The sequence below is a fragment of the Melanerpes formicivorus genome, unplaced genomic scaffold, assembly GCF_026170545.1.
Source record: "Melanerpes formicivorus ecotype bairdi unplaced genomic scaffold, bMelFor1.0.p_v2 SCAF_19, whole genome shotgun sequence".
Taxonomy (NCBI): domain Eukaryota; kingdom Metazoa; phylum Chordata; class Aves; order Piciformes; family Picidae; genus Melanerpes; species Melanerpes formicivorus.
This window is the reverse complement of record NW_027142371.1, coordinates 14,580,977-14,608,457: the sequence shown is the minus strand read 5'-3', so window position 1 is coordinate 14,608,457 and position 27,481 is coordinate 14,580,977. Positions and strand designations below refer to the sequence as shown.

At 58.6% G+C, this 27,481-nt stretch overlaps 1 protein-coding gene across 4 annotated transcripts; it reads left to right on the top strand.

Annotated features, from left to right (window-relative positions):
* Window positions 1–530: 530 nt before the first annotated feature.
* Window positions 531–19,370, top strand: TPX2 (TPX2 microtubule nucleation factor). 4 transcript variants are annotated; one of them, XM_068150216.1, is made up of 19 exons: window positions 531–602; window positions 6,572–6,740; window positions 7,534–7,676; window positions 7,933–8,052; window positions 8,889–9,009; window positions 9,481–9,612; window positions 10,113–10,157; window positions 10,429–10,545; window positions 11,770–11,903; window positions 12,613–12,770; window positions 13,344–13,515; window positions 13,636–13,774; window positions 14,302–14,518; window positions 14,729–14,827; window positions 15,544–15,720; window positions 15,866–16,012; window positions 16,850–16,961; window positions 17,624–17,790; window positions 18,934–19,370. In XM_068150216.1, the coding sequence occupies exons 3-19, from the start codon at window positions 7,574–7,576 to the stop codon at window positions 19,042–19,044; spliced, it is 2,271 nt and encodes a 756-aa protein (XP_068006317.1). In that variant the 5' UTR covers window positions 531–602; window positions 6,572–6,740; window positions 7,534–7,573; the 3' UTR covers window positions 19,045–19,370. The 4 variants fall into 4 exon arrangements, with proteins under 4 accessions (XP_068006317.1, XP_068006316.1, XP_068006318.1 ...); XM_068150215.1 differs by having other exon boundaries at window positions 17,603–17,790; XM_068150217.1 differs by lacking the exon at window positions 10,113–10,157 and having other exon boundaries at window positions 17,603–17,790.
* Window positions 19,371–27,481: the final 8,111 nt, after the last annotated feature.

The window sequence follows — 27,481 nt, the reverse complement described above, 5'->3', positions numbered from 1 at the left end:
GCAGAGGCCGCGGAGGCAACGGAAGCTCCGACCTCCACCTCTGCCATGCATCGTGGGTACGATACAGCCTGCAGTCTCTTAGCACGCAACAGTTTGGACTTAACACGTGGTTTTGTATGGAACGGCAGGCTGTGCATGGTCAAGGACACATGTGGTGAGAGTGACACAAGTCAGGTGCAGCCGTGGTACCGGGCACGGCTTCCCACGCTGCCGACGCTGGTCCCCAGCCGCCCGGCCCGGCTCGTATGACCCGCCTACCTGCAGCTGATAGGCCATCCAGATCGACATTGGGTGAGCTGCGTCGTCCGATTGGCTGAGCTCTTCTCGCGCAGTGCCTTGTGGGAGTTGTGGTTGCATTTCCTTTCCTCATTGGTAGCGGTGCGCTACGGCCACTACGCTTCCCAGCAGCCTTTTTGCGGGGCACTCGGGGCGGGCTTTACTCATCCGGGTCCCTTGGCCTGTTGGCGGCTCGCCCAATCGGCGCACAGCATGGGCGTGGCCTAGGCGTTGATTGGTTGGTTCGGACGGACGAGCCCTGTTTGAAATCGGTCAACGGCGGCTCGTAGAGGCGCCGCGCGGGGCGGTCACGGCGCTGAACCGAGGTGAGTGAGAGCGGGGAGGGGTAACGGTACCGAACGGGTCCCTCCGTCCAGGGAAGGCTCTCGGCTTCGTCTCACCTACCCCCGCCCTTCCTCGGCAGGCGCCGTTCGGTAACGGCCGCCTGGGCCGCGCCCCGCTCCCAGGATCCGCTCAGGACTCTTTAGCTGTGGGGTACGTGGACCGCGGGTCTGCGCCCTGCCCGGGCCCCGGTAATGGGGCTCCGGCCCCTCGCAGAACAGCACTGCTGGAAAAGGGAGGCGGAGAAAGGTTCGAGGCCTTTCAGCCAAGGCCGTTTTGCCGTGTCCGGAATCCGTGGCTGGCAGGCGGGGTGGCCCCTGGGGCCCGGGGGCTGGCGGGTCGGGTGGCACCTGGCACCCCGTGGCGTGGGTCTAAGCTCTCGAAGGCTGATTGTAAACCCCTCATGGCCGTGGGGGCTGAGGCAGCCGGCGGCTGGGGCCAGCGGGAGGCCGGGGTGGGGGGGGGAAGCCGCCGTGCCGTGGGGTCCCTCCCTCAGGGTGGGCTCCCGGGGCTGCGATGAGCCTCGGGACGGGGCAGCTGCATCCCGAGTCAAAGCGCGAGGTGATGGAATTCCCTTGAATTCGGGGTGAGATACAAGCTGGAGCGCCCCGCCGATGCCAGGCTTTGTCCTTAGCTGTCCATCGCACCCACCGCCACGAAGTCACTTCCCAAACCGAATCCTGCTGCCTTGAAAAGGAGGGAGGAGAAGCAGGAGAAACCTGGCTTTAGGCAACAGAAACCAGCATGCTGGTAGCTATTTTGTAGCCTTTTTCTTTTTAACCTGGAGGAGTCTCAGCTTAGATGAAGCTGAGCTTATGCTGGCTAAAAAGAGTTTACTTTTCCTTGGCCATCAGCTCTTGGCATGGCCCATCGTCACATCCCCCAAAACTCCTGGGATGTCAGAGATGTTTGCTCTGGGAAGAGGCAGCTTTGGGTCTTTAGCAGAGCAGAGGCTGCTCCAGCACCCCACCAGACCCCTTGGGGAAGGGGCTGTGCCAAGGGAGCAGTAATCAGCCAGCCTCAACGTGAGCACAGAGGGAGAGCAAACCTGGCAGCTCACTGGGCTTATGCCTGCAAAACATGCAGGCAGGTGAGCAGCTGGAAAGGCTGCAAACATTCTGTTGCAGCTGCATCTGATGGAGCAGAGCCATCCTAGAGTGGCTTAGGTTGGAAGGGACCTTTAGAGATCATCTCCTCCAACCTCCCTGCTGCGGGCAGGGATGCCTCATCCAGCCTGGCCTTGAACACCCCCAGGGAGGAGGCATCAGCAACCTCCCTGGGCAGCCTGTTCCAGAGTCCCACCACCCTTGTACTGGACAACTTCCTAAGATCCACTCTAACCCTGCTCTCCCTCAGCTTCAAACCATTCCCCCTTGCCCTAGCCCTGCAAACCCTCATCCAAAGTCCCTCCCCTGCTCTCCTGTAGCCCCTTCAGGTACTGGAAGGCTGCTCTGAGGTCTAAGTTGCTGGGGGAGGTTGTGGATGCCAACCTGGGCTGGCAGGAGGTGTCCCTGCTCATGGATGGAACTAGATGAGCTTTAAGGTCCTTTCCAACCCTGGGGTGGTCTGTGGAGCTCTCTGTGTGCTCCTGTGCAGAGTTAAAGGCTTTGCCTCCCATTGTGAGCCTTGTATGGTGGAGCAGCAGCTGTTCTGGATCTGAGCTGGTGAATTCAGGGTTGATCCTGGGCTGTGAGCATCGAGTGAGGAGCACCTGAGAGAGAGGTGGCAGAAGCTGCGAGCCCAGCTTTGGGTAAAAGCAAAAGCAAGGCTGACTTCTCTTAGTGAATGCTGGCATTGTGCTGGAGGAGTTCAGTGGTGGAGCAGCTTCACCTGAGGCTGTGGTGATAGCACCTGGTGGTTTCCAGCCCTTTGCAGTGCTCTAATTTACCTACTAACCCCTGCAAAGCATCTGGGGACTGCATCTGGAGCCTCCTCTCTATGGAAGAGACAAGAGGCTGTGGGCTGTAGGGCAATAAAGAAGCTTTGGGCTGAGCTGCTTGGTCAGTGCAGTGCTCTGTGTGCCCAGTGGGTGTTGGATGCCCAGCAGAAGGCACTGGAATTGCTGCAGTGTGTTGCTCTGCAGCTTCCTCAGCCTTGGTGAAGCTTCTGCTCCTTATTCCTGACTGCCCAGCTGGGATTTTGAGGTTGTGTGGCTCTGCTGGCTTCAGAGTCACCTGCTGCTGTGACTTGCAATATCCTCTCTCTGTCTCTGGTCCTACTTAGTTTCCCCCTCCCTGCTTTCTGATCCTGTTAGGGTTTGGAGTTCAGAGGCAGCTGTAGCTCCTGAAGCTGCAGTGGTGGGCTGTGGTGAGGTGGTGTCCCAGGCTGACTCAGGGCTTCTCTAATTCCATGACAAGGTGGTGAGAGCCAGCAGATCTCTGCAGCCTCCTCTCTGTCCCTTCCTGCTCCCTGAACCCCCAAATTCCTTCTGTTCTTTCTTCCTTCTGACCTCTCACTTCTCCCCTCACCGCTGGTTTCCTCTCTCCAGCACAAAGCCCTGGGAGAGTCCTTTCTCCTGGGCAGTCAGTGCTGTTGTGGCATTGCCTGGTCACCAGCAGCCCTTTGACTTGGAGAATGACACACAAGAGACTCTGTTTCCTGCTTGGGGTTAGAAAGAGGTTTTTCTTCTGGGCTCATCTGTGATTGTGGTGCTCCCTTACTGCCCAGCTCCACATCCAGCAGCTTGGATCCTGTCGGGGTTGCTCCTCTCCAGCTTTGTCCACACTCGGTGGTTTCCTCTCTGGCAAGAAATGAGCTCCAGGGAGGGGAAAAAGGGGCTGAGCACATCCCTGAGGGGATCCTGTTGGCATTCTGAAGCTAATTGGGATTAGAACGAGGTGTGAAGTTGTTCTGAAATACCTCTTGGGCTTGTGGTTGGATCAGGCTTATTCTGGGATAGGAATGCTTGCTCCAATTGAACTTAATCCTTTTTCAAAGCTAACTAAGCTGAAGCAGGCCAAGGCACTCTCCTGGAGCGTGCCAGAGTGCAGTTAATCAAAAGCAGCCTGATGTGCAGAGGGACCTCTGCTGCCTGCCTCTCTGCGTGGCCGGGGAGCCGGCTGGGGCACGTTTTGATCCGGGAGAGGCAAAGCAGGGCAGAGGGGGAAGGCTTCAGCCCGGCAGCTGCTCTCTGGGCAGGCGTTTGGGCTGCTTTGGAAAGCAAATCCTCCTCCTCCTCCTCTTCCCCCAGCGGTGGGGTGAGCGGTTCCCAGCGCAGCAGGTGAAAGCCGATCCTGCTGAGGGGCTGAGGGCTCTCCTGGCTGGCTGGTGTCAACACAGAGGTGATGGATGTGGGGGAGAGCAGAGCAGGGCTATCCCTGCCCCGGGCTGGCTAGGGTTGCAGCGTGCCTGCAGGCGTGCTCCTGCTGCCTGCTAATTAGGTAATGTGCTGATTAACGAGGAGAAACTTCTGCACCTCCTCTCAGGGCAAAGAGAAGTGGAGAGGGAGAGAGAGGCTCTTGCCTCCTGCCCCACCAGGGGAGGTAAGGGTGGTTCCAGCACCAAAGCCCTGGCTGGCTGGTTTGAAATGCCCCAGGGGAGCAGGGGGAGGCTGTGTTCAGCTGTGCCTGGCTTGGTTCCAAGGAGCACAGAGTCATAGAATGGCTTGGAAGGGACCTCAAAGACTACTTCCAACCCCCTCCCATGGGCAGGGACCCCTCCCAGCAGCCCAGGCTGCTCCAGGCCTCATCCAGCCTGGCCTTGAGCACCTCCAGGGAAGAGCATCCACCACCTCCCTGGGCAACCTGTGCCAGTGCCTGCCCACCCTCACTGTGAAGAATTTCCTCCTCATCTCCAGTCTAAAGCTGCCCTCCTCAAGCACATCAGTGATAAATCACCACGAGGCTCCTGGCTGACTACTGGTGGGAGCTCAGCTTTGAGTGGAGCTGTGGGTGGAGGAGAAAGATAGATGCTGCTCAGTGAACTCCTTCACAGTAAATCCTGTCCCATGCAAGGCTTGGGGGACACTTAGGGGGCTTGGAAATGGGCAGCTGAGGCCCTGTTGTAGTGCTCAGGGAGGTGCTGAGGTAGGAGGTTGGACTTGATGGTCTTGGAGGCCTTTTCCATCCTTAATGAGTGTATGATCTAAGAGTTCATCTGTCTGAAGCAGATCCTCAGCTTCCTGTCTGTTCTGCTCCCACTCTGGGTTTGCTCTGGGAGGAAGGAGCAGGAGGAGCTTGGTGCAGAGGGAGAGCAAAGGGCTGCAAAGATGCTGAGGGGACTGGAGCAGCTCTGTTGGGGCTTTTGAATCTGGAGTAGAGCAACTTGAAGGGGCATCCCATCAAGGCTGATCAATATTCCAGGGGTGGGTGGCAAGAGGATGGCACCAAGCTTGGTTCAGTGGTGCCCAGGGACAGGCCAGGGGGTGATGAGCACAGACTGGGCCATGAGAAGCTCCAGCTGAGCATGAGGAGGAACTTCTGTCACTGAAGGCTACTGGAGGCCTGGAGCAGGCTGCCCAGAGAGGTGCTGGAGTCTCCATCTCTGCAGAGATTCCAGACCCACCTGGCTGTGCTCTGGGTGCCCTCCTCTGGGTGCCCCTGCCCTGGCAGGGGGGGTTGGGCTGGCTGCTCCCCTGCCATTCTGTGCTTCTGGGAGCTGGTCATGCTGACTGCACCTCCACACAAACACTTTCTAGAGACTGGGAACATGAGACTGTGACATTGCTGCCATCCCTTTCTTTCCATGACTGACTCCCAGGGAGGGGGAGAGAAGAAGGGGGGAGGTGTGTGGGTGCTGGGGTGGGTGCTGACACTAGGAAAGAACATGGAGCTCCCCCAGCAGAGCTGGGAGCTGCAGCAGTGGCCAGGGGGAGCTGTGAAACTCGATGCCTGGAGCTGCAGAGGGTGAGGGGAGAATGCAGATGACGCATTTGATAGTTAAAAAAGTGGCTTAGTGTTGACAGAAACTTTATCTTGATTAAGGGGGGTAGGAAAGCATTTGATGCCTGCCATGTCCTCCAGCTCAGTTACAGTTGGTTTTGGCTCTGGTTCTGCTCTTTGCCTTCTTTGGGTCCTCCCCTGACTTCTTCAGCCCCGCTGCTGATGTTTCTCTGCTGAGGTTCTTCCTCTGAGCTGTCTCAGCTCTGTGCCAGGCATCTGAAGGCTCCTTCAGGAGGGCAGATTTAGACTGGAGATTAAGAAGGCATTGCTTATGGTGAGAGCAGGTTGCCCAGGGAGGCTGTGGATGCCCCTTCCTTCCCTGGAGGTGTTCAAGGCCAGCCTGGATGAGACCTGCAGCAGCCTGGGCCGGTGGGAGGTGTGGCTGCCCATGGCAGGGGGGGTGGAAAGGTCCCTTCCAACCCAACCCCTTCAGTGACCCTCTGAGCTCCAGGAGGGAGGCCTGGTGGTTGTGAGCAGCACTGCCACCTCTTAAATGCTGCTTTGATTTCCTCTTACCATGGAGTGGTTTGGCTTGGAAGGCACCTTAGAGATCATCCAGTTCCAAGCCCCTGCCGTGGGCAGGGACACCTCCCCTGGCCCCAGCTGCTCCTTCCTGAGGGTTTTCTCTCTCAGTCTGCCTGGGCTGCTCTGTGTAGTCTGCCTGGACAGATGGTTCATGTCAGAGGCTTTTTGTGGCTCAAGACCACACTGCTGTCCAGTTGGACTCCTAAGGACAAAGCCCAGGTGGCTTCCTTGGGGAAGGTTTTGTAGCTCACCTCTGGGGGCAGCTGTGCAGGGCCTCCCAAGCCCTCTTGCAGGAAGGCTCTGCTGTGATTTAAGGGCTGAGAACCTCCTTGCTGGCTCCATCCCTGTCCTGCTGGGTTTAATAGCATCTGCTGACACAGGGACTCCTCCTGCTGTCAGTGCTGCACTCATTAACTGCAGGGGCTGCTCCTGAGGTGGGCACAGCCCTTGGTTCATTTCTGGCTGGGCCAGCCCTGGGGAGTGCCACCATGGGCTGCAGCAAGAGCCTTCTGACACTGCCTTTCTTCTCACCCTTTGTTTTTCCCCAGTGATGAGTCTCTGCTGAAACCTTCCTGCTTTGACAGTCAGTCCCCCTGCAGGAGAGGACCTTTGTGTCGCTGGGTCCTGTTGTAGCCCTTCAGGAGGAGGAAGGCTGCCCTTGGCAGTGCTCTGAAGCCAGCCTCAGGCTCTTGCTCCAGCACTCTGTGCCCTGCTGAGGTAAGAAGCCCTCTTGGTGCCTGAGGAGAGAGGGAAGGGGAAAAGCAATCACTCTGTCTGGAAGAGCTTTGGCCTTTATGGCCTGTAAGAAAACACAGCTCCAGCAGGTGCAGGTCCAAAGCAGACCAAAGCTTGATCCTTTGGAGAGCTGTGAACCAGCAGTGGCAAAAATCTCCTTGGCTTTGCTGCTCAGCAGAACAAAGACCTGCACTGAGATGAGATGAGCCACCCTGGGCAGGGGCTGTGAGCTACAGGGCAGCACTTCAGAGTCAGAGAACTCTTTTGGCTGGAAGAGACCTTTAAGGTCAGGGAGTCCAACCAGCAACCCAGCACCAGCATGGGCACCAAACCCTGGCCCCAAGTGCCATGGCCACAGGTTTCTTGAACCCCTCCAGGGGTGCTGGCTCCCCCCTCCCTGGGCAGCCTCTGCCAGCCCCTGACCACTCTGGCAGCAATGAAAGTTTTCCTCAGGCTCCCCTGGCACAAGCTCAGCCCATTTTCTGTGTATCCCTTGCTACTAGGGAGGAGACACTGACCCCCACCTGGCTCCAGCCTCTTCTCAGGGTGCTGCAGAGAGCCAGGAGGTCTCCCCTCAGCCTCCTCTTCCCCAGGCTGCACACCCCCAGCTCCCTCAGCTCTTTCTCTCCAGACCCTTCCCCAGCTTCCTTCTCTGGACCTGCTCCAGCTCCTCAGTGTCCTTCCTGGAGCACTTGTCCTTCGAAACCCTGCAGAGGAGGGGAGGTGGAGGGTGGTGTGGCTGGGGGGTTGGTGTGCCAATGCTGCTTGCCTGCAGGGGTGCAGGAGGAGGAGGAGGAGGTGGCGTGGGGCCGAAGATGTCTCGCCCTGACTCTCGCTACTCCTTTGATGTCCCAAACCCTTGCCTCAACTTTGCCACCCTGAGTGATGATGATGCACAGAACCCAGACTCCTGGTTTGGTGAGTTGCTCCCAGCTCCTCCATTTGTCTTCTCCTTGCCTGGGGGCCTTGGCCTGATCCTCCTTTTGGGCTGTGGCAGTGGATTCGTGGTGGTGTTCACTGCATCCTTCAGTGTGTGTGTGGGGGGGTTGGGTTGGTTTGGTTTCAGCTTTGTTTGTGATCTGAAACTTGAAAGAGGACTTTAACATCATCCTGAGATCCTGAGGTGGTGTTAACAGGCCTGGTGGGGATGGTGAAAGCTTCTCTTTCCTCCCAGACCAAAAAGCCAATCTGGAGAATGTTCCTCCTGGTGCAAACTTGGCCAAGGTCTCACTGAACAGCCCTGCTCTCACCAGGCCAGATCTCCTCTCCTCTTGCCCATCACAAGAAGTCAAAGGTAAGCTGGGCTGGTGTGGCAGGGAGAGAACAAATCTTACCCTGCCCTCCCCTGGAGAACCAAACCAGCTTCACTCTGGCTTTGCTGGGACCATCTTCACATGGGCTTCTCTGGCAAGGTCTCACCTCCTGTGGTTCCACTTCAGTGTCCATCTCAGTGTGTGATGTGGGCTGCAAGTTGCCCAGGAGCCAGCAGTGTGCCCTTGTGGCCAAGATTGCCAATGGTCTCCTGGGGGCCATGAAGAAGAGTGTGGCAAACAGGGCAAGAGAGATTCTCCTCCTCATCTCCTCTGCCCTGGTGAGGACACAGATGGAGTCCTGGGTCCAGGTCGGGGCTCCCCAGGTCAAGAGAGACAGGAAACTGTTGGAGAGAGTCCAGGGGAGGCTACAAAGCTGCTGAGGGGCCTGGAGCAGCTCTGGGAGGAGCAAAGGCTGAGAGCCCTGGGGCTGAGAGCCTGCAGCAGAGCAGCCCCAGAGGGGAGCTGAGCAATGCTCAGCAAGAGCTAAAGGAGCTGTGGGGGCAAGAGGCTGGGGCCAGGCTCTGCTCAGTGGTGCCCAGGGACTGGCACAGAGTGGCAGCCAGGAGGTTCCCTGAGGAGAAAGTTGTTTGGTGTGAGGGAGCAGAGCCCTGGGGCAGGCTGCCCAGAGAGGTTGTGGAGTCTCCTGGTGTGCAGAGCTTCCAACCCCCCCTGGGCACTGTGCTCCTGGGCAGGCTGCTGTGGGTGCCCTGCTGGAGCAGGGCTTGGGCTGGGTGAGCTCCAGAGGTCCCTTCCAACCCTCTCTGCTGGGATTCTGGGCTCTGTGTGTATCTGAGCTGATGTTTGTCACTGTTCTCAGGTGAAAGCCATGGTGAAGATGATGGCCAAGCCAAATGTGTGCAGGCCAGCACAGTTCCTCCCAAGACTGTTGGATCCCTGGCGAGCTGGAGAGCTGCTGCTCCTGCAGAGGCCCCTCAGAGGTGAAATACTTCTGCTCACTTTGCCTGAAGATTGATGGCAGAGTAACTAAGCAGGTCCTTGCCCTCAGGATCTGCTGTTCTTGGGTCATCCTGTGGCTCTGAGGCTCTCTGCTGTGTGGGGACAGCTGATCTGCTTGCTAAGCTGCAGGGCCAGTCTCTAGGGGTGGAAATGTAATGCAGTGTCTCACATAGTTGTCAAATGAGCTTCTGGAATGTGAGGATATCTGAAACTGGAGTGGCTTATAAAGTTTCTTTGTTTATATCTGCCCAAGTGGAGCAGAAGTGGCTCTTGGGTGGAGTGCAGAGGGCTCTGTGCCCCCCTGCACCACAGAAGGGGAAGGCTGGGGCTCAGCTAACCCCTGCTGCATTGGCACTGCTGTGTTCAACACCCAGTCAGTGTGGGGCTCAGGGGGTGTGCAGAGGTGGTGTGTCCTCTCAGGGCTAACCTCCCCCCTCTCTCTCCTCCTCCAGGGCGGGCAGGAAGCAGGCTGCGAAGCAGAGGAAGGCACAGCAGCGGAAGCAGCCAGGCAGAGTGGCTGTGGAGAGGAGTGCTGATGCCCTGGCTGCTAAGGAAGAGGTCCCACCCCCCAAGAGAATGAGGCTGTATGTCATCAGAGCCCTCCTGCCTGGGGCTGGGAAGGGGGATGCAAGTGGGTCTCTGGAAAGAATTTGCAGAGGGCTGAGCAGGTTCTCCCAGGAAGGTTAGGGGGTGCTGACTGAAACCTGATTCCCCACCCTGGCTCCACAAACAGGGAGCAATGGCTGCAAGGCCCTGAAGGAAATGCTCTGTTTGGAGGTAGAAAGATGAATGGGGCTGAGCTTGGCTCTCCTAAGCTGCTTCTGCCCTGCACTGTGGCTGTCAGCTGGCTCTGAAATGGGTTTAATGTGTCCATCAGGAAGCCAGGAGGTCGGCAGGAGCTCTGAGAGAGCAGCAGCTAAACTATCTCTCAAATTAGCTTAACCACTAAGAGATCCATGGTGATAAGCTGGAGGCCAGGAGATTAAAGTGTGAGCTTCCAAACACTGCCATGGGCCACACACCACAGCCTCCCTCCTTCAGGGAAGCCCCAAAGCCCCTCAGTAACTCATCTTCCCTTCTGCAGCCTCAGGGTGCCAGGGAGATCTAGACCTCTCCTGCCTGTGGTGAGGTAAGGCCAGCCTGGTGTCTCAGAACCCCCCAGGTGCTGGGATGTTGTGCATGGTGGTGAGAGCTGTGGGGGAGCTGGCCCTTAGGAGTCACAGAATGCTCTGGGTTGGAAGGCACCTCCACAGGTGATGGAATCCAAGCCCCTCTGCAGGCAGCAGGGACATCCTCCACTGGATCAGGTTGCCCAGAGCTCTGTTGAGCCTCACCTTGAATACCTCCAGGGCTGGAGCAGAGTGCAGTGCTGTGTCCTAACAAAGCTGTCCTCTCCTCAGCTCTAGCAGCAGAGAGAAGCTGACAGAAGGCTCCACAAAGAGTGAGCAGAGTGCTGAGCCCTCCCCAGGCAGGGGGAAGAGCAAGCTGACCATGCCCTCCACACCAAGGATGCTGAAGTAGGTGGCTGTCTGGTGGCTTGTCTCTGCTAATCACACTTGATTTAGGGGACAGCCCTGCCCTGGAGACTCTTCAGCCTGGTGTCACATTTAGTCAACACCAGGCTCATGACAACAATATCAGGATGAAATATACTTCACCAGCTGAACCTCTGCAGGGGAAAGCTTTTGCTTTTCATGGAATCCCAGCATGGAGGGGCTGGAAGGCCCTCTGGACATCACCCAGTCCAACCCCCCCTGCTAAAGCAGGGCACCCACAGCAGCTTGCCCAGGGTCATGATGTCCAGGCAGGTTTGGAAGCTCTCCAGAGAAGGAGACTCCACAATCTCTCTGGGCAGCCAGCCTGCTCCCTCACACCAAACAACTTTCTCCTCATGGATTCCAGTTTGTCCTGTCCCTGGGCAGCTCTGAGCAGAGTCTGCCCCCAGCCTCTTGCCCCCCACAGCTCCTTCAGCTCTTGCTGAGCATTGCTCAGCTCCCCTCTGGGGCTGCTCTTCTGCAGGCTCTCAGCCTTTGCTCCTTACAGAGCTACTCCAGGCCCCTCAGCAGCTTGGTAGCCTCCTCTGGGCTCTCCCCAGTAGTTCCCTGTCTCTCTTGAACTGGGGAGCCCAGAACTGGACACAATATTCCATCTGTGTCCTCACTAGGGCAGCACAGATGGGAAGGAGAACCTCCCTTGCCCTGCTGGCCACACTCTCCTTCATGCCCCCAGGAGAGCCTTGGCCTTCTTGTCCATGAACCAGCAATGTATCCTTGGGGCCAACTCCAACAGCACTCCCAGGTCCCTCTCCTTGGAGCTGCTTCCAGCAGGTCAAACCCTTTGCACTGCTGCAGGGCCCTGCACTTGCCCTGGTAGAACTTCCTGAGGTTCCTGTGCCTCTGCTCCCCAGCTGCCCAGGTGTTGAGTGGCAGCAGAGGCTGCTGTGTGCCAGCCTCTCCTCCCAGTGCTGCACCATCAGAGAGGACACTGCCCTTCCACCTAGGGTGCTGTCACTTGAGGAAGACATTGGTTTTGCTGTTGGATGAAGCCTGCCCACAGCAGCTGGGCTCATCCAGCAGGCTGCTGTTGGCTGCAGGCTTGCTTTGACCAGGCCCAAGCTGACCTCCGCTGAGCAACTCTGTCCCCTTGAGGAGCACAGCAGCAGCAGAGATCAGCCTGGGCCTTTGCACTGACCTGCTCAGGAGGCAGGCAAGTACAGCTGAGTGTTTCCTGTGCTTCTGCAGGAGGACCAATCTCTCTGAGAAGCCAAAGAGCACAGAGGAGCAGGAGCTGGAGAAGATGCAGCAGCTGCAGCGGGAGGTGGTGGAGCTGCGCAAGAAGAACGAGGAGTCCCTGAAGGCAGCAATTGCTGGGACAGGTAGGCTCTGCCTCAGCCTGGGGCTGGGCTGGACAAATGCTTCTGAAACCAGCCACTCCAGATTAAGGGCTGTTGGGATTTAGGTGGCTTTTGAGGTAGGTCAGCTCCTAAGCTGCCTGGGAGCTGCTTGGGTTTGGTCAGGGTATGGAGGAGCTCTCCAAAGCTGCTGAAGTGATGAGAGCTCTCATGCTGCTTTGCTCTCAAATCCTTACTCCAGAAGGCTTCCCAGATTGCATCAAGTTGGAAGGGACCCTCAAAGGTCATCTTGTCCAAGCCCCCTGTAGTCAGCAGGGACACTTCCAGCTCTAGTGATCTGCCCAGGGCCACATCAAGTCTGATCTTGAGTGGCTCTAGGGATGGGGTTTCAACCACGTCTCTGGGCAGCCTGTTCCAGTATTGCACCACCCTCACTGTGAAGAACTTCATCCTAGTGTCCAACCTAAACCTCCTCTGCTCCAGTTTGAAACCATTGTCCCTTGTCCTATCCCCACAGGTCCTTCTGAACAGTCCCTCCTTACCCTTCCTGTAGGTCCCCTTCAGGTACTTGAAGGCTGCTCTGAGGTCTCTCTGAAGCCTTCTCCATGCTGAACAGCCCAAACTCTCCCAGCCTGCTCTCCCAGAAGAGATTCCCCAGCCCTCTGATCAACTTTGGGGCCTCCTCTGGAGCTGCTGGAGCAGGTCCAGACCTCAGCTGCTGCTTTTCCTTTAGGACAACCCCTGAAGAGATCTGGTGGTCAAGTAACCAAACCCATCGACTTCCACTTCTGCACGGAGGAGAGGCTCAAGCAGCATGGGGAGAGCCAGCCTGGCAACCACTACAAGGAGGTGGATTTTGCAGCAGTGCTGAGGAAACATCCCCCTTCCCCGGTGAGAGCCAGAGCACCTCCTGCCTGCCACCACCACCTCTCTCCTTCTGCCACCCAGTGCTGCTGGGGGCACCCCTGGGGGGCTGCATGGGGAAGTGCCCTGCACCTGTGGCTGTTAGCTCACTGGGTGGCCATGAGGCTCTGAAAGGACCTTTTTGTTCATAGAGTGGTTTGGGTTGGAAGGGACCTTCAAGATCTTCCCCTTGCAACCCCCCTGCCATGGGCAGGGACACCTCCCACCAGCCCAGGCTGCTCCAGGCCTCATCCAGCCTGGCCTTGAGCACCTCCAGGGGAAGGGTCATCCACAGCCTCCCTGGAAAGAATTTCTCCCTCATCTCCAGTCTCAATTTGCTTTCCTCAAGCTTCAATCCATTCCCTCTTGTCCTGTCACTGCAAGCCCTTGCAGCATTGCCTCTCCCCAGCAGGAGCAGTTTGCCTTCAGCCAGCTGATGTTCACAGCCAGCTGTTGCCTTCCCTGCCACGAAGGGAGGGATCTGATGCAGGGAAGGGAAGGGAATGCCATCAAGGGACCCTGTGCTGAGCAGCCACCATGACTCTGCTCTTCTGTCTCCAGGCACGACTGCCAAAGGGCCCCACTGTCCCCAAACCCTTCAACCTGTCCCAGGGAAGCAAAAGGAAGCTGGAAGAGGCCACCCCAGAGTACATGTCCCTGGCTGAGCAGGTGGAGGCCTTCCAGAAACGCACTCCCTCGCGCTACCACCTGAGGAGCAGGAGATCTGAGGAGGGTAAGAGCTGCTGCCTGGGGCCAGGAGAGCAGGAAGAGTGCTCTGACTGCTCGAGCAGGCAGCCAGTGTCTGCTCCAGGCCTTGCCTTGACCTGCTGCTGACTGTGGCTTCGCCCTGCAGGCCCAGCTCCGCGGAAGGTGGCCAAGGCTCGGCTCACAAACCCCAAGACCCCGCAGCTGCTGACCAAGCAGCGCTTCAGGCCTGCCACCTGCAAGACAGCAGCAGAGTTAGAAGCAGAGGAGCTAGAAAAAATTCAACAGTAAGTCAAGTTTGCTCCAGCCCTCTGAGGGAGGAGGGTCCCACATGTAGAGCCCCATGGATCACAGCACACTTTGGGTGGGAGGAGACCTTTAGGATCGAGTCCAAGCCTGCACTGCCAGGGCACCACCGAACTGTGGCCCTCAGCATCACAGCTCTGACACCCCTCCAGGGAGGGGACTCCACCACTGCCCTGGGCAGCCTGGGCCAGGCCTTAACAACCCTTTTCATGGAACTCTTCCTCATGTCCAACCTAAACCTCCCCTGGGGCAACTTGAGGTCATTTCCTCTCATTCTGTCACTTCTTCCTTGGGAGAAGAGCCCAACCCCCACCTGGCTCCAGTCTCCTTTCAGGTCTCCCCTCAGCCTCCTTTGCTCCAGGCTGCACACCCCCAGCTCCCTCAGCTGCTCCTGCCCAGCCCTGTTCTCCAGGCCCTTGCCCAGCCTTGGTGCCATGGGGAGCTGTTGGCTGGAGGCTGCCCCTTGCCCTGCCCGTAGTGATGCCCTCTCTCTGCCTTTCCTCTGCAGGTACAAGTTCAAAGCACGAGAACTTGATCACAAAATCTTTGAGGGGGGACCAATCCTGCCTAAGAAGCCTGCAGTGAAGGAGCTCACCCAGCCTGTGGGCTTTGACTTGGAGATAGAGAAAAGGATCCAGGGCAGGGAGAGCAAGAAGCAGCAGGAGGAAGAGCACTTTGAGTTCCATTCCAGGCCCTGCCCAACCAAAATCCTGGAGGATGTTGTGGTGAGAAGTGAAGGAATCCCCAGCCCTGGGAATGAGGATTGAGGTGGAAACTGGCATCAAAAGATCTGTGGCTGTGCTGCAGTCTGTGCTTAATGATCAGGGTTAAGAGCTGCAATGAGTAGCTCTGGTGCTGTCTTGGGTTGTTTCTCTGCAGCTCTTTTTCCCTGGCACTCAGGCCTGAGTTCACTCTTCCTTGGCTCTTCTGAACAGGGTGTTCCAGAGAAGAAGTCTCTTCCTGTGACAGTGCCCAAGTCTCCAGTCTTCACCTTGAGAAGCAGAACCCGAGCCCCTATCAGAGAGGAAGAAAAGGTAACTGCTGTCTCACCCCCCCCTGGTTCAGGCAGCTCCTTCCCTCCTGCCAGGCAGCTCCTTCAGTGGCCATCCCTCTGGGTCATTCCCTTCTAACAGTCTAGTTTCTGCTTCTCAACTTGGAGACCAAATTCTCATGCAGAATGAAATGATTCAAGCCCAAGGGCACTGGGGATGCTGAGGGGGTGCTGCTGTGAAGGAGGATGTCAGCTCCTAACCCTGCATGCAGCTCAGCACAGGAAGGACATGGAGCTGGCAGACAGAGTTCAGAGGAGGGCCATGAAAATGCTCAGGGTGCTGGAACACCTCTGCTATGAGGCCAGGCTGAGGGAGCTGGGGGTGTGCAGCCTGGGAGAGAGAAGGCTCCAGGCAGACCTCAGAGCAGCCTCCCAGCACCTGCAGGGGGCTGCAGGAAGGCTGCAGAGGGACTGCTCCCAAAGGCCTGCAGGGACAGCACCAGGGGCAGTGGTTTGAAATGAGAGCAGAGCAGATTGAGATTGGAGGTGAGGAGCAAGTTGTGCCCCAGGAGGCTGCTGGAACCCTGCAGCAGGTTGCCCAGGGAGGGAGCTGAGGCCTCATGGCTGGAGCTGTGCAAGGTGAGGCTGGAGAAGGCTGTGAGCAAGCTGCTGCAGGGGAGGATGTCCCTGCTGAGGGCAGGGGAGTTGCACTGGGTGGCCTTTGGAGGTCCCTTCCAACCCAACCCTCTTTCCCTTTAGGAGAAAGAAGTGGTGCCTGTGATCAAAGCCAACCCCATGCCATATTATGGGGTGCCCTTCAAACCCAAGCTGCCCGAGGCACGGCACGTGGAGGTCTGCCCCTTCTCCTTCGATGCCCGTGACAAGGAGAGGCAGGTCCAGAAGGAGAAGAAAATAGAAGAGCTGCAAAAGGAAGAGGTAAGGCCAAAGCCATCCCCCTCAGTTACAGCAGGCATGGCAGGACTTGCCTCTTGCTGTTGGCTCTTGAGCTTCTGAAGCTTCAAGGCTGTTGGGGGGGGAAGTGGTAAAAGAGGAGAGAAATATTTGCTGTCATTTCCTTCAGGTGCCAAAGTTCAAAGCTATGCCTCTGCCTTACTTTGACCAAGTGAAGCTGCCAGAAAAGAAGGTGAAAAACCCAACTCAGCCTGAGCCCTTCAATCTGCAGGTGGATGAGAGGGGAGCTGCCAAGCTGCAGAGCTGGAAGCAGCAGGTAGGGTTGGAGGGGGGGCAGGTTGGACCAGGCTCAGAGCAGCTCAGTGGGGCTGGGATTGTGGTGGTGTGGTTTTGTCCCCCCCTCACTTTGTGGGGAGGGAGGGTATGGAGCAGAATTGCCTGAATGCTGTGGGGTGCACTGTGGTGGAGGGTCTGGAGAACAGGGCTGGGGAGGAACAGGGCTGAGGGAGCTTGGGGGTGTTTAGCCTGGAGAGCAGGAGGCTGAGGGGAGACCCTGAGGCTCTCTACAGCTCCCTGAAAGGAGGCTGGAGCCAGGTGGGGCTTGGGCTCTTCTCCCAAGGAACCCAAGTGATAGGACAAGAAGAAATGGCCTCAGGTTGGACATGAGGAACAATTTCTTCCCCTTGAGGTCTGTCAGGGCCTAGGCCCAGGCTGCCCAGGGCAGTGGTGGAGTCCCCATCCCTGGAGGGCTTTGAGATCCACGGAGCTGTGGTGCTGAGGGCTCTGGTTTGGTGGTGCCCTGGTGGTGCTGGGGTGAGGCTTGGACTTGAGGATCTTCAAGGTCTGTTCCAACCAAACCAGTTCCATGATGCTAAGCAGCAGGAGGATCCATTTGCCCCTCTCTGTGCCCAAGGATTTGTTGCCATAAAACAATCCTCTGCTGCTCTCAGGTGAAGTCAGCAGTGGGCAACCTGAAGCTGCCTTCTGGCAGCAGTCACTGGCAGGCCCCAAGTGCCCCCCAACGTTTTGGCTTTAGCATGGTTCTGGATGCAGATCACTTGCCCTAAATCACCCTGAGCTTTCAGGCCTGGGGTGGGAGGAGATCATCTTCTCCTCTGTCACTCCTGACCCTCTCTGGGCTCTTCTCTTCCAGCTGAAGGAAGACTTGAAGAGGCAGAAGGAGGCAGCGTGTTTCAAAGCTCGGCCCAACACGGTGGTGTACCAGGAGCCCTTTGTGCCCAAGAAGGAGAACAAGCAGCTGTCAGGTGGGGTTCCAAGGGCTTCCTAGCCTGGCTTAGCTGGGAGCTCCCAACTGATGGCCATGAGGTGATGTTTAGCCTGGCTGCTGCCTCTTTAGCAGCACAGCCAATAGTGCCCTGTGCCTAATCAACTGCTTCCCTGTCAGCTTGTGTCCCAGGGGAGCCAGGGGGGTTCCTCTCCCCTGCCCCCTCTCCAGCCCTGCCATGGCAGCTGTATTTGACAGCCAGGCCACAACAGGCAGATGATTGATGTGTGCTAGTTGGGGCTGAGGGCAGGGAGCATGCCCAGAGCTCCCTGCAGAGTCAGCTGGCAGCTCTGCAGCCACTCTCACTCTCTCTGCTTCCCCTTTCTAATGGGATGGAGGCACCTACACCAAGGGTGGGCAACTCCAGAGAGTGCAGGACCACTCCAAAGCTGTTTGTACTAACCCTTGTGTGCTTGCCCCCTCCTGTGAGAGCACCCAGGAGGGGCTACCACCACCTGCACTAACCCTGCTCATGCCTCTTGTCCTGAAGCCTTTGGAGGTACCTACTAACCACCCCTGCAAGGTGAAGCCTCCTGAGGGAGGCTTCTGTTGAACACTTAGTGCTGCTCTGCTTCACCTGGCTCTCTGCACCAACCTTATCTCCTCTATTTCTGAACTTAGAGAGCCTTTCTGGTTCTGTAGTTCCTGAAAGCTTTGAGCTGGCAACAGAGAAGAGAGCTAAAGAGAGGCAGGAGTTTGAGAAGCACCTGGCACACAGAGAAGCCATCAAGGAGAGGCACCAGGAGTACCTCAGGCAGCAGCAAGAGGAGCGTGAGAAGGAAGAAGTTGCTAAGCTGAGGCAAGAGCTGGTAAGTGAGCAGGGCTGTCAAGAGGGATGTGTGAGGCTCCTGCAGGAGCTGAGCTCAGTGCTGGGCTGCAGCAAGGCTTGGCCTTTCCTGGTGCCTCCTTGCAGACTGCCTCCTGGTGAACTTCCCAGCTGGTTTTGCACCAAGGGGCAGCAGCTCTGCTGCAGGTGGCTGAGCTTTGGAGCTGCCCCCAGGGCAGTCCTCGGGGCAGGATGGGCCTGGTGAAATCCACAGCCCCCAGAGTGCACCAAGCATCTTCCTGGAGCTCCCTCCCACTCCCCAGGCAGTGTTGTGGTAGCCTTGTAGGCACACAGCAGCCTTCATCCCACCCACCTGCAGGCTGCAGCTTCAGCATCCCTGCAGCCATTTGTTTCACCTCAGTGGGCTCAGGAGAGCTTCAATAAGGCAAAGTTGCAAGGTCCTGCACCTGGGTTGGGACAGTCCCCATTATCAGCCCAGGCTGGGAGGTGATGAGGGTGAGAGCAGCCCTGTAGAAAGGGATTTGGGGGTTGCTGGTGGATGAGAAGCTGGACAGGAGCCAGCAATAGGCTCTTGCAGCCCAGAAGGCCAAAGACAGCCTGGGCTGCAGCAAAAGAATTCTGGCCAGAGAGAGGATCCTGCCCCTCTGCTCTGCTGAGGCCTCACCTGCAGTGCTGTGTCCAGCTATGGAGCCCTCAACTCAGGGAGGACATGGACCTGATGGAGAGGATCCAGGGGAGGGCCATGAAGGTGTTTAGGGGCCTGGACCACCTCTGCTACAAGGCCAGGCTGAGGGAGCTGGTGGTGCTCAACCTGGAGGAGAGAAGCCTCCAGGGAGACCTTGGAGCTATGCTTCAACATCTGAAGGGGAGCTACAGGCAGGCTGGGGAGGGCCTGTGGGAACAGCATAAAGGGCAAAGGTTTGAAAGTGGAGCAGGGGAGGCTTGGGCTGGGCATCAGGAGGAAGCTCTGCACAGTGGGGCTGGTGGAACCCTCAGCAGGCTGCCCAGGGAGGTGCTTGAGCCCTGGGACCCTTCCAGATCAGCCTCGGGCAGCCTGAGCCTGGTTGGAGGCTGACTGCTGTGGGGCTGGAGATGAGGAGCTTGGGGGCTCCTTCCCAGCCTGTGCTGCTGACTGTGTGCTTTGCCCTTGCTGTGTCTCCCCCAGGTGCACAAAGCAAACCCCATCCGCAGGTACCGCAGCCTGGAGGTGAAGCCCAGCGAGCAGCCGCTCACCACCCCCAGGTCCCCCAACTTCTCCGACCGCTTCCGCTGCTGACAGAGCAGCAGCCACCTGCTGGCAGCAGCCAGGGGGATCCCAGCCCTCTCATTCCCCCAGCAGGCAGCCAGGGAGGAGGCTCTTATGGCACTGCTCAGTCTTGCTGCCTGTCCCTTGGCTCCTTGTGTTTGTGTTCTGTTGCTCTGGGGAGCAGCTCTGCCTCCACCAGAGGCAGGAGGCTGAGGAGCAGGCCCTGCCAGGTGGCCTCCACTGCCAGGTGGCCTCCACAGCCTTGCTCCACCCCTGGGCATCCTGCTCCCTGAAGAGCAAAGCAGGTTTGGATATTGTAAGCAGCTGTTGTGTACCTGAACTAAATAAACATTCTTAACCTGATGCCTGTCTCCTGCTGGTGGGATGAAGCCCTGGCCTGCAGGAGGGCTCTGGGGGAGCAGACACCTGAGCCTGGAAGAGCTGGATTGGTTTGGTGCATCTTAGAATCAGGGGGCTGGAAGGCAGCTCAAGGCTCAGCCAGTCCCAACCCCCCTGCCATGGGCAGGGACACCTCACACCACAGCAGGTTGCTCACTGCCACCTCCAGCCTGGCTGCAAACACCTCCAGGCAGGAGGCTTCCACCACCTCCCTGGGCAGCCTGTGCCAGGCTCTCACCACCCTCCTGGGGAAGAACTTCTTCCTCACAGCCAATCTGAATCTCCCCACTTCTAGTGGGGTCTGTACCAGCAGCAGTGTGGGCAGCAGGAGCAGGGCAGGGAGCATCCTGCTCTACTGGTGAGGTCACACCTTGAATCCTGGGTTTGCTTTTGGGTTCCTCACTCCAAGGAGGACACTGAGGGGCTGGTCCAGAGAAGGGCAACCAAGCTGGGGAAGGGTCTGGAGAACAGAGCTGGGGAGAAGCAGCTGAGGGAGCTGGGGGTGCTCAGCCTGGAGAAAAGGAGGCTGAGGGGAGAGATTCTGGCTCTCTGCAACTCCCTGATAAGCTGAAGCCTCTTCTCCTAAGGAACAAGTGCCAGACAAGAGGAGATGGCCCCAAGCTGCCCCAGGGGAGGTTTGGGTTGGACATGAGGAACAATTTCTTCCCTTTGAGGCTCATCAAAGGCAGGGGTGGAATCCCCATCCCTGGGTGGGGGTTTCAGATGCATGGAGCTGTGCTGCTGAGGGCCGTGGTTTGGTGGTGCCCTGGCAGTGCTGGCTTGAGGGCTGGGCTTGGGTGATCTGGGAGGAAGTTCCCAGCCATTACCTTTGTGTGCTTTTAATGCTTGGTTTCAAGTTTGCTGCTTTAGGCTCTTGCCTCCTGGAGCTGGACTGCTGTGAGGTGCTGCAGCTCCTGCCAGCCAGCCCTGCTTGCTGTTGGGATGAGTGCTGGTGTGGCTCTTGCCCACACTTGAGAGCAGCTCCCTGTGTCTGGGAGCCCACTGAAGCTGCTGTTTATAGCTGAGCTCCTTCTATTTGGGGAAACCACTTAACTGGGAAATGACTCCCTGGGAGCTGGCTCCTGCCAGCACCCTCCTCTTGCCCAAAGACACCAGCGCCCAGCCAGCCCAGCACAGCTAAGTATAGACCTGGCCTCCAAGGTGCTGGGGGCCAGGGCCCCCCTGGTGCTGTGACAGAGGTGATCAAACCAAACCCGGGTGAAAATTTGCCAGGAGTGATTTGGTTTGGTTTCTTTTGCTGTAGTTTTGGTTTCTCACCTCTGGAAGACTCTCCTGAGGCCTTCCCTTGGGCTTTGAACAAGAAAGAGAATTCCAAGGCGGCTGTGTGAGGGGAAGAAGGGATGAGGGAGATGGCTGCACCCAGGTGGTGCCTGCTGCCATCTCTGTGCTGCTGTGAGCTGCTCTGCTCACTCAGGGGAGCCTGTGGTGCTGTCCCAGCAAGGGAACTGCAAGCAGGGGCTGGTGTGGGGTTCCCAGAGCTGTGCTTGGGGACAGTGCCAGAAGGAAGGAGCAAATCTCTGGTCCAGGCTTGAAGATGCATGAAGCTGTCTGAGCTGACTTGGCTTCCTCATGGCTGTGGTGCCACAGGGGATTTTTGTGCCTCCTGTGTCTGGCTTGCTGTGAGCTGGTGCTGTGGGGTTTTGAACAGAGGGAAAGGTGGTAGAGAGCAGCAGTGTGTGCAGCCAGCACACAGGGTGTGGGGCTTGGGGGCTGTGTTTGCTGGCAGTGCCCCTGGAGGAGTGCTCCTGCAGTGTGCTCTCTTGGTCTCTTCTGCTCAGCTCCTCACCTGGGTGCAGCAGAGGAGGGAGTTCAGACTTGCTGGGGTATGGGCAGAGGAAACTTGCCAAAGTGACTGGGGGTCAAGCAGCAGCAACCTGAGAGACAAAGTCCTCAGGAGACCTGGATGCCAGGGCAAACATGGAGGGAACCTGAGGCTGCTCTGTCTGCAGGACTTCTCCTCAAGCAGGCAGTGCTGCTGGGATGGCCCTGCAGGACCAGCAGCTGCAGCCAGCAAGGAGGGGGCTGTGGGGGTGTGCTGAGCTCAGTGCTTCAGGAACCCCAGGCTCTGACTGCTGGCAGTGGCAGAGAGGGGAAGTCAGCCCAGCCCAAACAGGAACCACCCAAGGGAAGGTGGTGTGGAGGTGGTAACTGTGAGGGGCTGGGGAAGGATGGTGGTGGGAAGGGTGAGGAGAGCTCAGAGAAGAGACTCCCTCCTGCCCACATGGCAGCTTTCCCTTCATCCTCTCTTCATCTTCACAGGGCTGGGGCCAGAAGCATGCCCCAGAGGGTGGCTCACTCATGCAGGATGGCTTCAGCTGTGCTTTGGCAGCCCTGTGTCACTGAGCTGAGGGTGGCAGAGCTCTCAGCAGCAACCACCTGGCCAAAAATGCTGCTCCCAGGTGCTGATGACAGCTCTGAGGTGCAGCTTACAAGGGCTGACTGGGAGCTCAGGCTGAGTGCTTGCACTCAAAGCTCTCTTCCAACCTCAACAGTTCTGTGACTGGAGCAGGAGGAGCTTCTGAGTGTCCTCCACCTGAGCCAGCTGAGGATCACAGAATGGTTTGGGTTGGAAGAGACCTCCAAGCTCATCCAGTTCCACCCCCCTGCCATGGGCAGGGACACCTCCCACCAGCCCAGCTTGCTCCAGGCATCCACATCCTCCCTGGGCAAGCTGTTCCAGTGCCTCACCGGGGAGCTGTCCCTGCTTACTGCAGGGGAGTTGGACCAGATGTCCTCTAAGCTCCCCTCCACCCCAGTGCATGCTGTGATCCTCTTCCTGAAGCACAGAAACCTTCAGCTTGGAAGAGACCCTCAGGATCGCCAAGTCCAACCCAGAGCCTTACTCTGCAAGGTTCACTCCTAAACCACAGCCCAAGCACCATCTCCAAACCACCTTCAAACACATCCAGGCCTGGGGAAAACCAAGCCCTGTGTGGTCCTATTTCCCCCTCAGCCTGCCTTCACCCAGCCCCTCTCACAGTGGAGCTGTTCCATGTGAGCCTGGGAGGAGAGGCTGAGGGAGCTGGGGCTGCTTAGCCTGCAGAAGAGAGGAGGCTCAGGGGAGACCTTCTTGCTCTCTACAGCTCCCTGAAGGGAGGTTGGAGTCAGGTGGGGGTTGGTCTTTTCTCCCAGGCCCAGGAACAAGAGGACACAGTCTCAAGCTGTGCCAGGGGAGGTTCAGGCTAGCTGTTAGGAAGAAATTCTTCCCAGCAAGAGAGATTGGCCCTGGGGATGTGCTGCCCAGGGAGGTGGTGGAGTCCCCAGCCCTGGAGGTGTTTAGGGAGAGCCTGGCTGAGGCCCTTGGTGCCATGGTTGAGTTGGTCAGATGGTGCTGGGTGAGAGGTTGGACTTGGTGGTCTCTGAGGTCTTTTCCAACCTGGTGAGTTCTGTGTGTTCTGCATTCTGTATCCCCTGGCTGGGGCCATGGCAGGACCCTGAGTGTGTGTGGTCCAGGAACCTCCTGTCACAGCCTGGAGCAGGCAGGGTGTGGGCAGCAGGAGCAGCAAATCCCCAGGGGTGAGTCAGGGGAAAGCCTTGGCTGGTGCTGAGCTGGGGGAGGAATGTGAAGGCCAGCAAGAGGAGGAGGCTGCTGGGCTGGGGCAGCCATGGATCCCTGCAGGATGGATTTCCGTGGCAGCCCTGCATGGCCTCTGCTCCAGCCCCCAGGAAGGGCTCATGTGCCTCACACCTTGTCAGTTTTTTCCCAGTGGTATCAGTGCCTCTAATAAAAGCTAATTACCTCTGCCCCCAGCCATGGCCTCCCCTGCTCCTCACACACTGCACACTCAGTGCAAGGCAGCCTCAGGCTGCTGTGTCCCAGGGGGCACCAAGGGCTTGGTGGAGCTCTTGGGAGTCATCCTCAGGCTGCTGTGTCCCAGAGGGCACCAGGGGCTTGGTGGAGCTCTTGGGAGTCATCCAGCAGCTCTCCCAGGTGCTTCCATGTGACCTGGCCTCTGAGCTAGGGGGAAAACGATGATGTGCTGGAAAGTGCTCTCCTTTCCAGGAGCAAATGTGTCAAGAGAGGTGTCCTGGAGGAGCTGGGTGGTGGTGGTGGGGAGGGCAGGCTCCAGTTGAGGCTTCAACAAGGAGCTGGTTGCAGGTGACCTTCCCCAGGCCCAGCAGGGTAGAGGTGGGGGAATGAGGGTGCAAGAGTGAAGCAGGAGGTTGGGGTTTAAGAGAGTGCTGCCTGGGCACCTGCCTGGAGAGGCAGGGTAGGTTGGCACTGCTGTGCAGGCCATCACCCTTCCTGCTCAGGCTTTGGCAGCATGGGGATGACTTTTGTCTTGATGAATGTGGGGCTGGCAGGAGGGGGCTGGAGCTGGGCACCAAACCCTCCTCTGGTGCACTTCTTGTTGAGCTGTTACCAAAGCAGTCTGCTGCACTCAGGCTGGGGCTCAAGGGCAGCTGGAAGCTGAGCAGAAGTTGCAGCTGGACATGAGGAGAAGCTTCTGTCACTGAAGGCTGCTGGAGCCCTGCAGCAGGCTGCCCACAGAGGTGGTGGAGTCTCCATTTCTGGAGAGATTCCAAACCTACCTGGAGGTGTCCTGTGTGACCTTCTCTGGGTGAGCCTGCCCTGGCAGGGGGGTTGGACTTGACCTCCAGAGGTCCCTTCCAGCCCTCCTCTGGGCTCTAATGTTGGAGAGCAGCTGAGAGCTACAAGATCTTACTGGCTGTGACTGGGGTTCTTCTGTAAAGGCCTGAGGATGCTCTCAGGACCAGAGCCTTGGTTCTTGCTGGCCTCTCTGTGGGACATCTTGCTGGCTGCCACCATGGCAAGGGCAGCCTGGGCAGGTCCTCTGCCTCCAGTCACGGCTCAGTGCTCCCTGGTGCTGCTGCTGGCAGCCACATCGCTGTCCTTGAGCTGGGGGGGGGGACTGGGAGCCCTTTGGGGAGGGGTTCTGGGGGGCTGGGAGCCCTTTGGGGGCTGCTGCTGGGGGGCTGGGAGCTCTTTGGGGGCTGCTGCTGGGGTGGAGTCTTCCCCCACCACCTCGATGCTCATGACAGCAGCAGCTCATCCAGGGAAGTCCTGGGCGCTGCTGGAAGCGGTGAAGCTGCTGAGTGCTTGCCTGGCTCGGTCCCCTCGGGGCCGGCCGGTTTGTGTTACGGCAGCAGGGCCAGGATCCCGCCGGGGGCGGGGAGCTGCTCGGTCCTGCTCCCGGCTCGATTTAGAGGGGTGTTGAGTTCCCTGGGGAGCCGGCAGGGCTTGGCCGGTGGTCAGCAGAAAGGTTAAAGTGTGCTGCTGAGTTGTGCCACCCCGTAGCTAGGGAACAGCGTGCTTGAGCCCGTGCCAGCCGTGCCCAGGACAGGCGGTGTGCCAGCCGTGCCCAGGACAGGCGGTGTGCCAGCCGTGCCCAGGACAGGCAGTGTGCCAGCCGTGCCCGGGACAGGCGGTGTCCCAGCTGCAGGCTCCGGCTGCAGTTCCTGAATGGGGAGGGAAAATAAACCCCTCCCAGCATCGGGAGTGTGGGCAGCAGGTTGGGGGAGGTTCTCCTTCCCCTCCCCTCTGCCCTGGTGAGGCCACAGCTGCAGCCTTGTGTGCAGTTCTGGGCTGCCCAGCTCAGGGAGGACCTCAGGGAACTGCTGGAGAGGGGACAGCAAAGGGCTGCAGAGGTGCTGAGGGGACTGAGCCTCTCTGTGAGGGGAAAGGCTGAGAGGATTTGGGCTGTTCAGTGTGGGGAAGAGCAGCCTGAGGGGCAGCTCATCAAGGCTGATCAACACTTCAAGGGTGGGTGGCAGGAGGGTGGCACCAGGCTTGGCTCAGTGGTGCCCAGGGACAGGCCAGGGGGCACAGACTGGGCCATGAGAAGCTCCAGCTGAGCATGAGGAGGAACTTCTGTCACTGAAGGCTGCTGGAGGCCTGGGGCAGGCTGCCCAGAGAGGTGCTGGAGACTCCATCTCTGCAGAGATTCCAGACCCACCTGGCTGTGCTCTGGGTGCCCTCCTCTGGGTGCCCCTGCCCTGGCAGGGGGGGTTGGACTCAGACCCCAGAGGTCCCTTCCAGCCTTCACCATTCTGTGCCTCTCTGAAGCCTGGCTGGGGGTTGGGTTGCCTCTGCTCTGCACCATGCTGCCAGCTGGGCTCTGGGGCTCTGGCCCAGGGCATCCTGACCTTGAAACTCCAGCTCTCCCTTGCAGGGGGTTTCAGCTGCTTTCAGCTCATTGCCCTTTGCCCAAGGATGGCTGTTCCCTTGTGCCAGTGCCAGGCCATGGGGCACTCATCCTTCACTCCCATCTCCTTTGGAGAGCCTCCTCCCCAGCACTGCAGGACCTGCTCTCAGGGCTTTTCTTCTTCACCTTGTCCCAAGGCTCTGTGCCTGGACACTGACCCTGACCTTCACTTGAGGGTGTAAGGTTGCAAGTGTCCTGGGAAGGCTGGCTGGGGTCCAGCCTCCTGCTCTCCATGGGGGACTTTATCCCAGCTCCCCCTGGAAGGGGCATGGCAGCAGCACACAGGCTCCTGCTCCTGGCTCCTTCCACCTGGGGCTTGCTGGGAGCCTGCAGAGCTGCCGGTGGCATGTGCCTGCAGTGACACTGGTGGCCTCTAGATGCCTGGCAGCCCTCGGAGGGTGAGGCAGTTCCAAAGTGTCTGCTGGCGATGACAGTTGGTGGGCAGAGTCCCCGCTGCCCCAGGCACCTTGTCTGCCAGGCTGGGCTGGCCTGGGGGGGCTCCTGCTTGCCACGGGCCCGGGGGCTGGGCTGGCACCGTGTGCCCTGTGTGTGTCACTGTCCCTGGCAGCTGGGGAGGTTGGTGATGCTCCAGCATGCACAGCAGCAGAGCTGCTGCTGCTCGGGGCCAGGTGCCTGCCCCTGTGCCAGCCCTCTTGGTTCTCATTCCCGACCCTGCCCCTGAGCTTGGGAGGAAGGGAGGCTCTCCAGGGTGGAGCTGGGCCTGCCCAAGCTGCACAGCTCAGCTGTGTGGGACAGAGGACCTGATGTCTGCTCAGGAGCCCTCAGCTGAGTCCTGCAGAGCCAACGTTGCTCTTGCATTGAGGTGGTGATGAGGCTGAGTGCCTGAGAGGCTTCTGCCTCTCTGCTGCTGCTCAAGGGGCACTGCTTTGGCTCTCAGGACTGGCTGGGCTCTGGAGGAGGCAGCTCCAGCCACCAGCTTCACTTTCTCCTCACCTTAAACCTTGCCTGTGTGGCAGGGCTGGGAGTCAAGGCTGGGAGTCAAGGCTGGGGGCTGTAGCAGCAGAGGAGGTGGGAAGGTTCCCTTGGGCAGCCCTGAGCCCAGCCCCTGGTGCACAGCAGCTGATGGCTCCCTGGGAGCTGGGATTTGGCCACGTGGAGCAGCTCTCTCCCTCCTCCTGCCTGGACCCAGAGCATCTTCCTGAGAGGTGCTGCAGGCCAGGTGAGCACCTCCCTGTTGCTGCCTGTGCTGGTGGCCACATGTGAGTCTTGTTTGGGGTCAGCCTGGGGGTTGCCTGGCAGCACTTGAGCTCCACAGGGCCATGGGAGGGAGAGTGCTGGAGGAGCCCAGGGCAGGCTCAGCCTCCCTGGGGACACCCAGAGCTCAGCTCCCCCAGCAAGCACCAGCCCTTGGTCCTTCAGTCCTGCCAAGGAGCAGTATGGGGAGTGGGGCCTGGAGGAAGCTGGTGTGGGGCAGCTCTGGGGACAGCTGCCTGACCCCCAGCAGCTTCTCTGTTTTTCTCTCACTGGAAGCTCCTCTCACAGAGCCATAGAGTTGTCAGGGTTGGAAGGGACCTCAAGGCTCATCCAGTTCCAAGCCCCCTGCCATGGGCAGGGACACCTCACACTGCAGCAGGTTGCTCAGAGCCTTCCAAACCTCCAGGGCTGAGGCTGCCACCACCTCCCTGGGCAACCTGTGCCAGTCTCTCACCACCCTCCTGGGGAAGAACTTCTTCCTGACATCCAATCTGAATCTCCCCACTTCTATTTACCAGTGCTTTACCTCCTGTCACTGAGCCCCCAGCCTTCCCTGTCCCCCGAAAAGCAGCACCAGCCCCAGCCTTGGTAGTGGGAGAAGGGTTGGGCCTTGATCTCCAGGGTCTTTTCCGACCCAAAGGATTCTCAGATTCCTCCTCCCTGCC

Coding starts and splice junctions, on each gene's coding strand:
- TPX2 (XM_068150215.1), top strand. CDS start 7,574: ATGTCTCGCCCTGACTCTCGCTACTCCTTTGATGTCCCAAACCCTTGC. Junction 9,010..9,480: donor CCTGCAGAGGCCCCTCAGAG/GTGAAATACTTC, acceptor CTCCTCCTCCAG/GGCGGGCAGGAAGCAGGCTG. Junction 14,519..14,728: donor AAATCCTGGAGGATGTTGTG/GTGAGAAGTGAA, acceptor TCTTCTGAACAG/GGTGTTCCAGAGAAGAAGTC.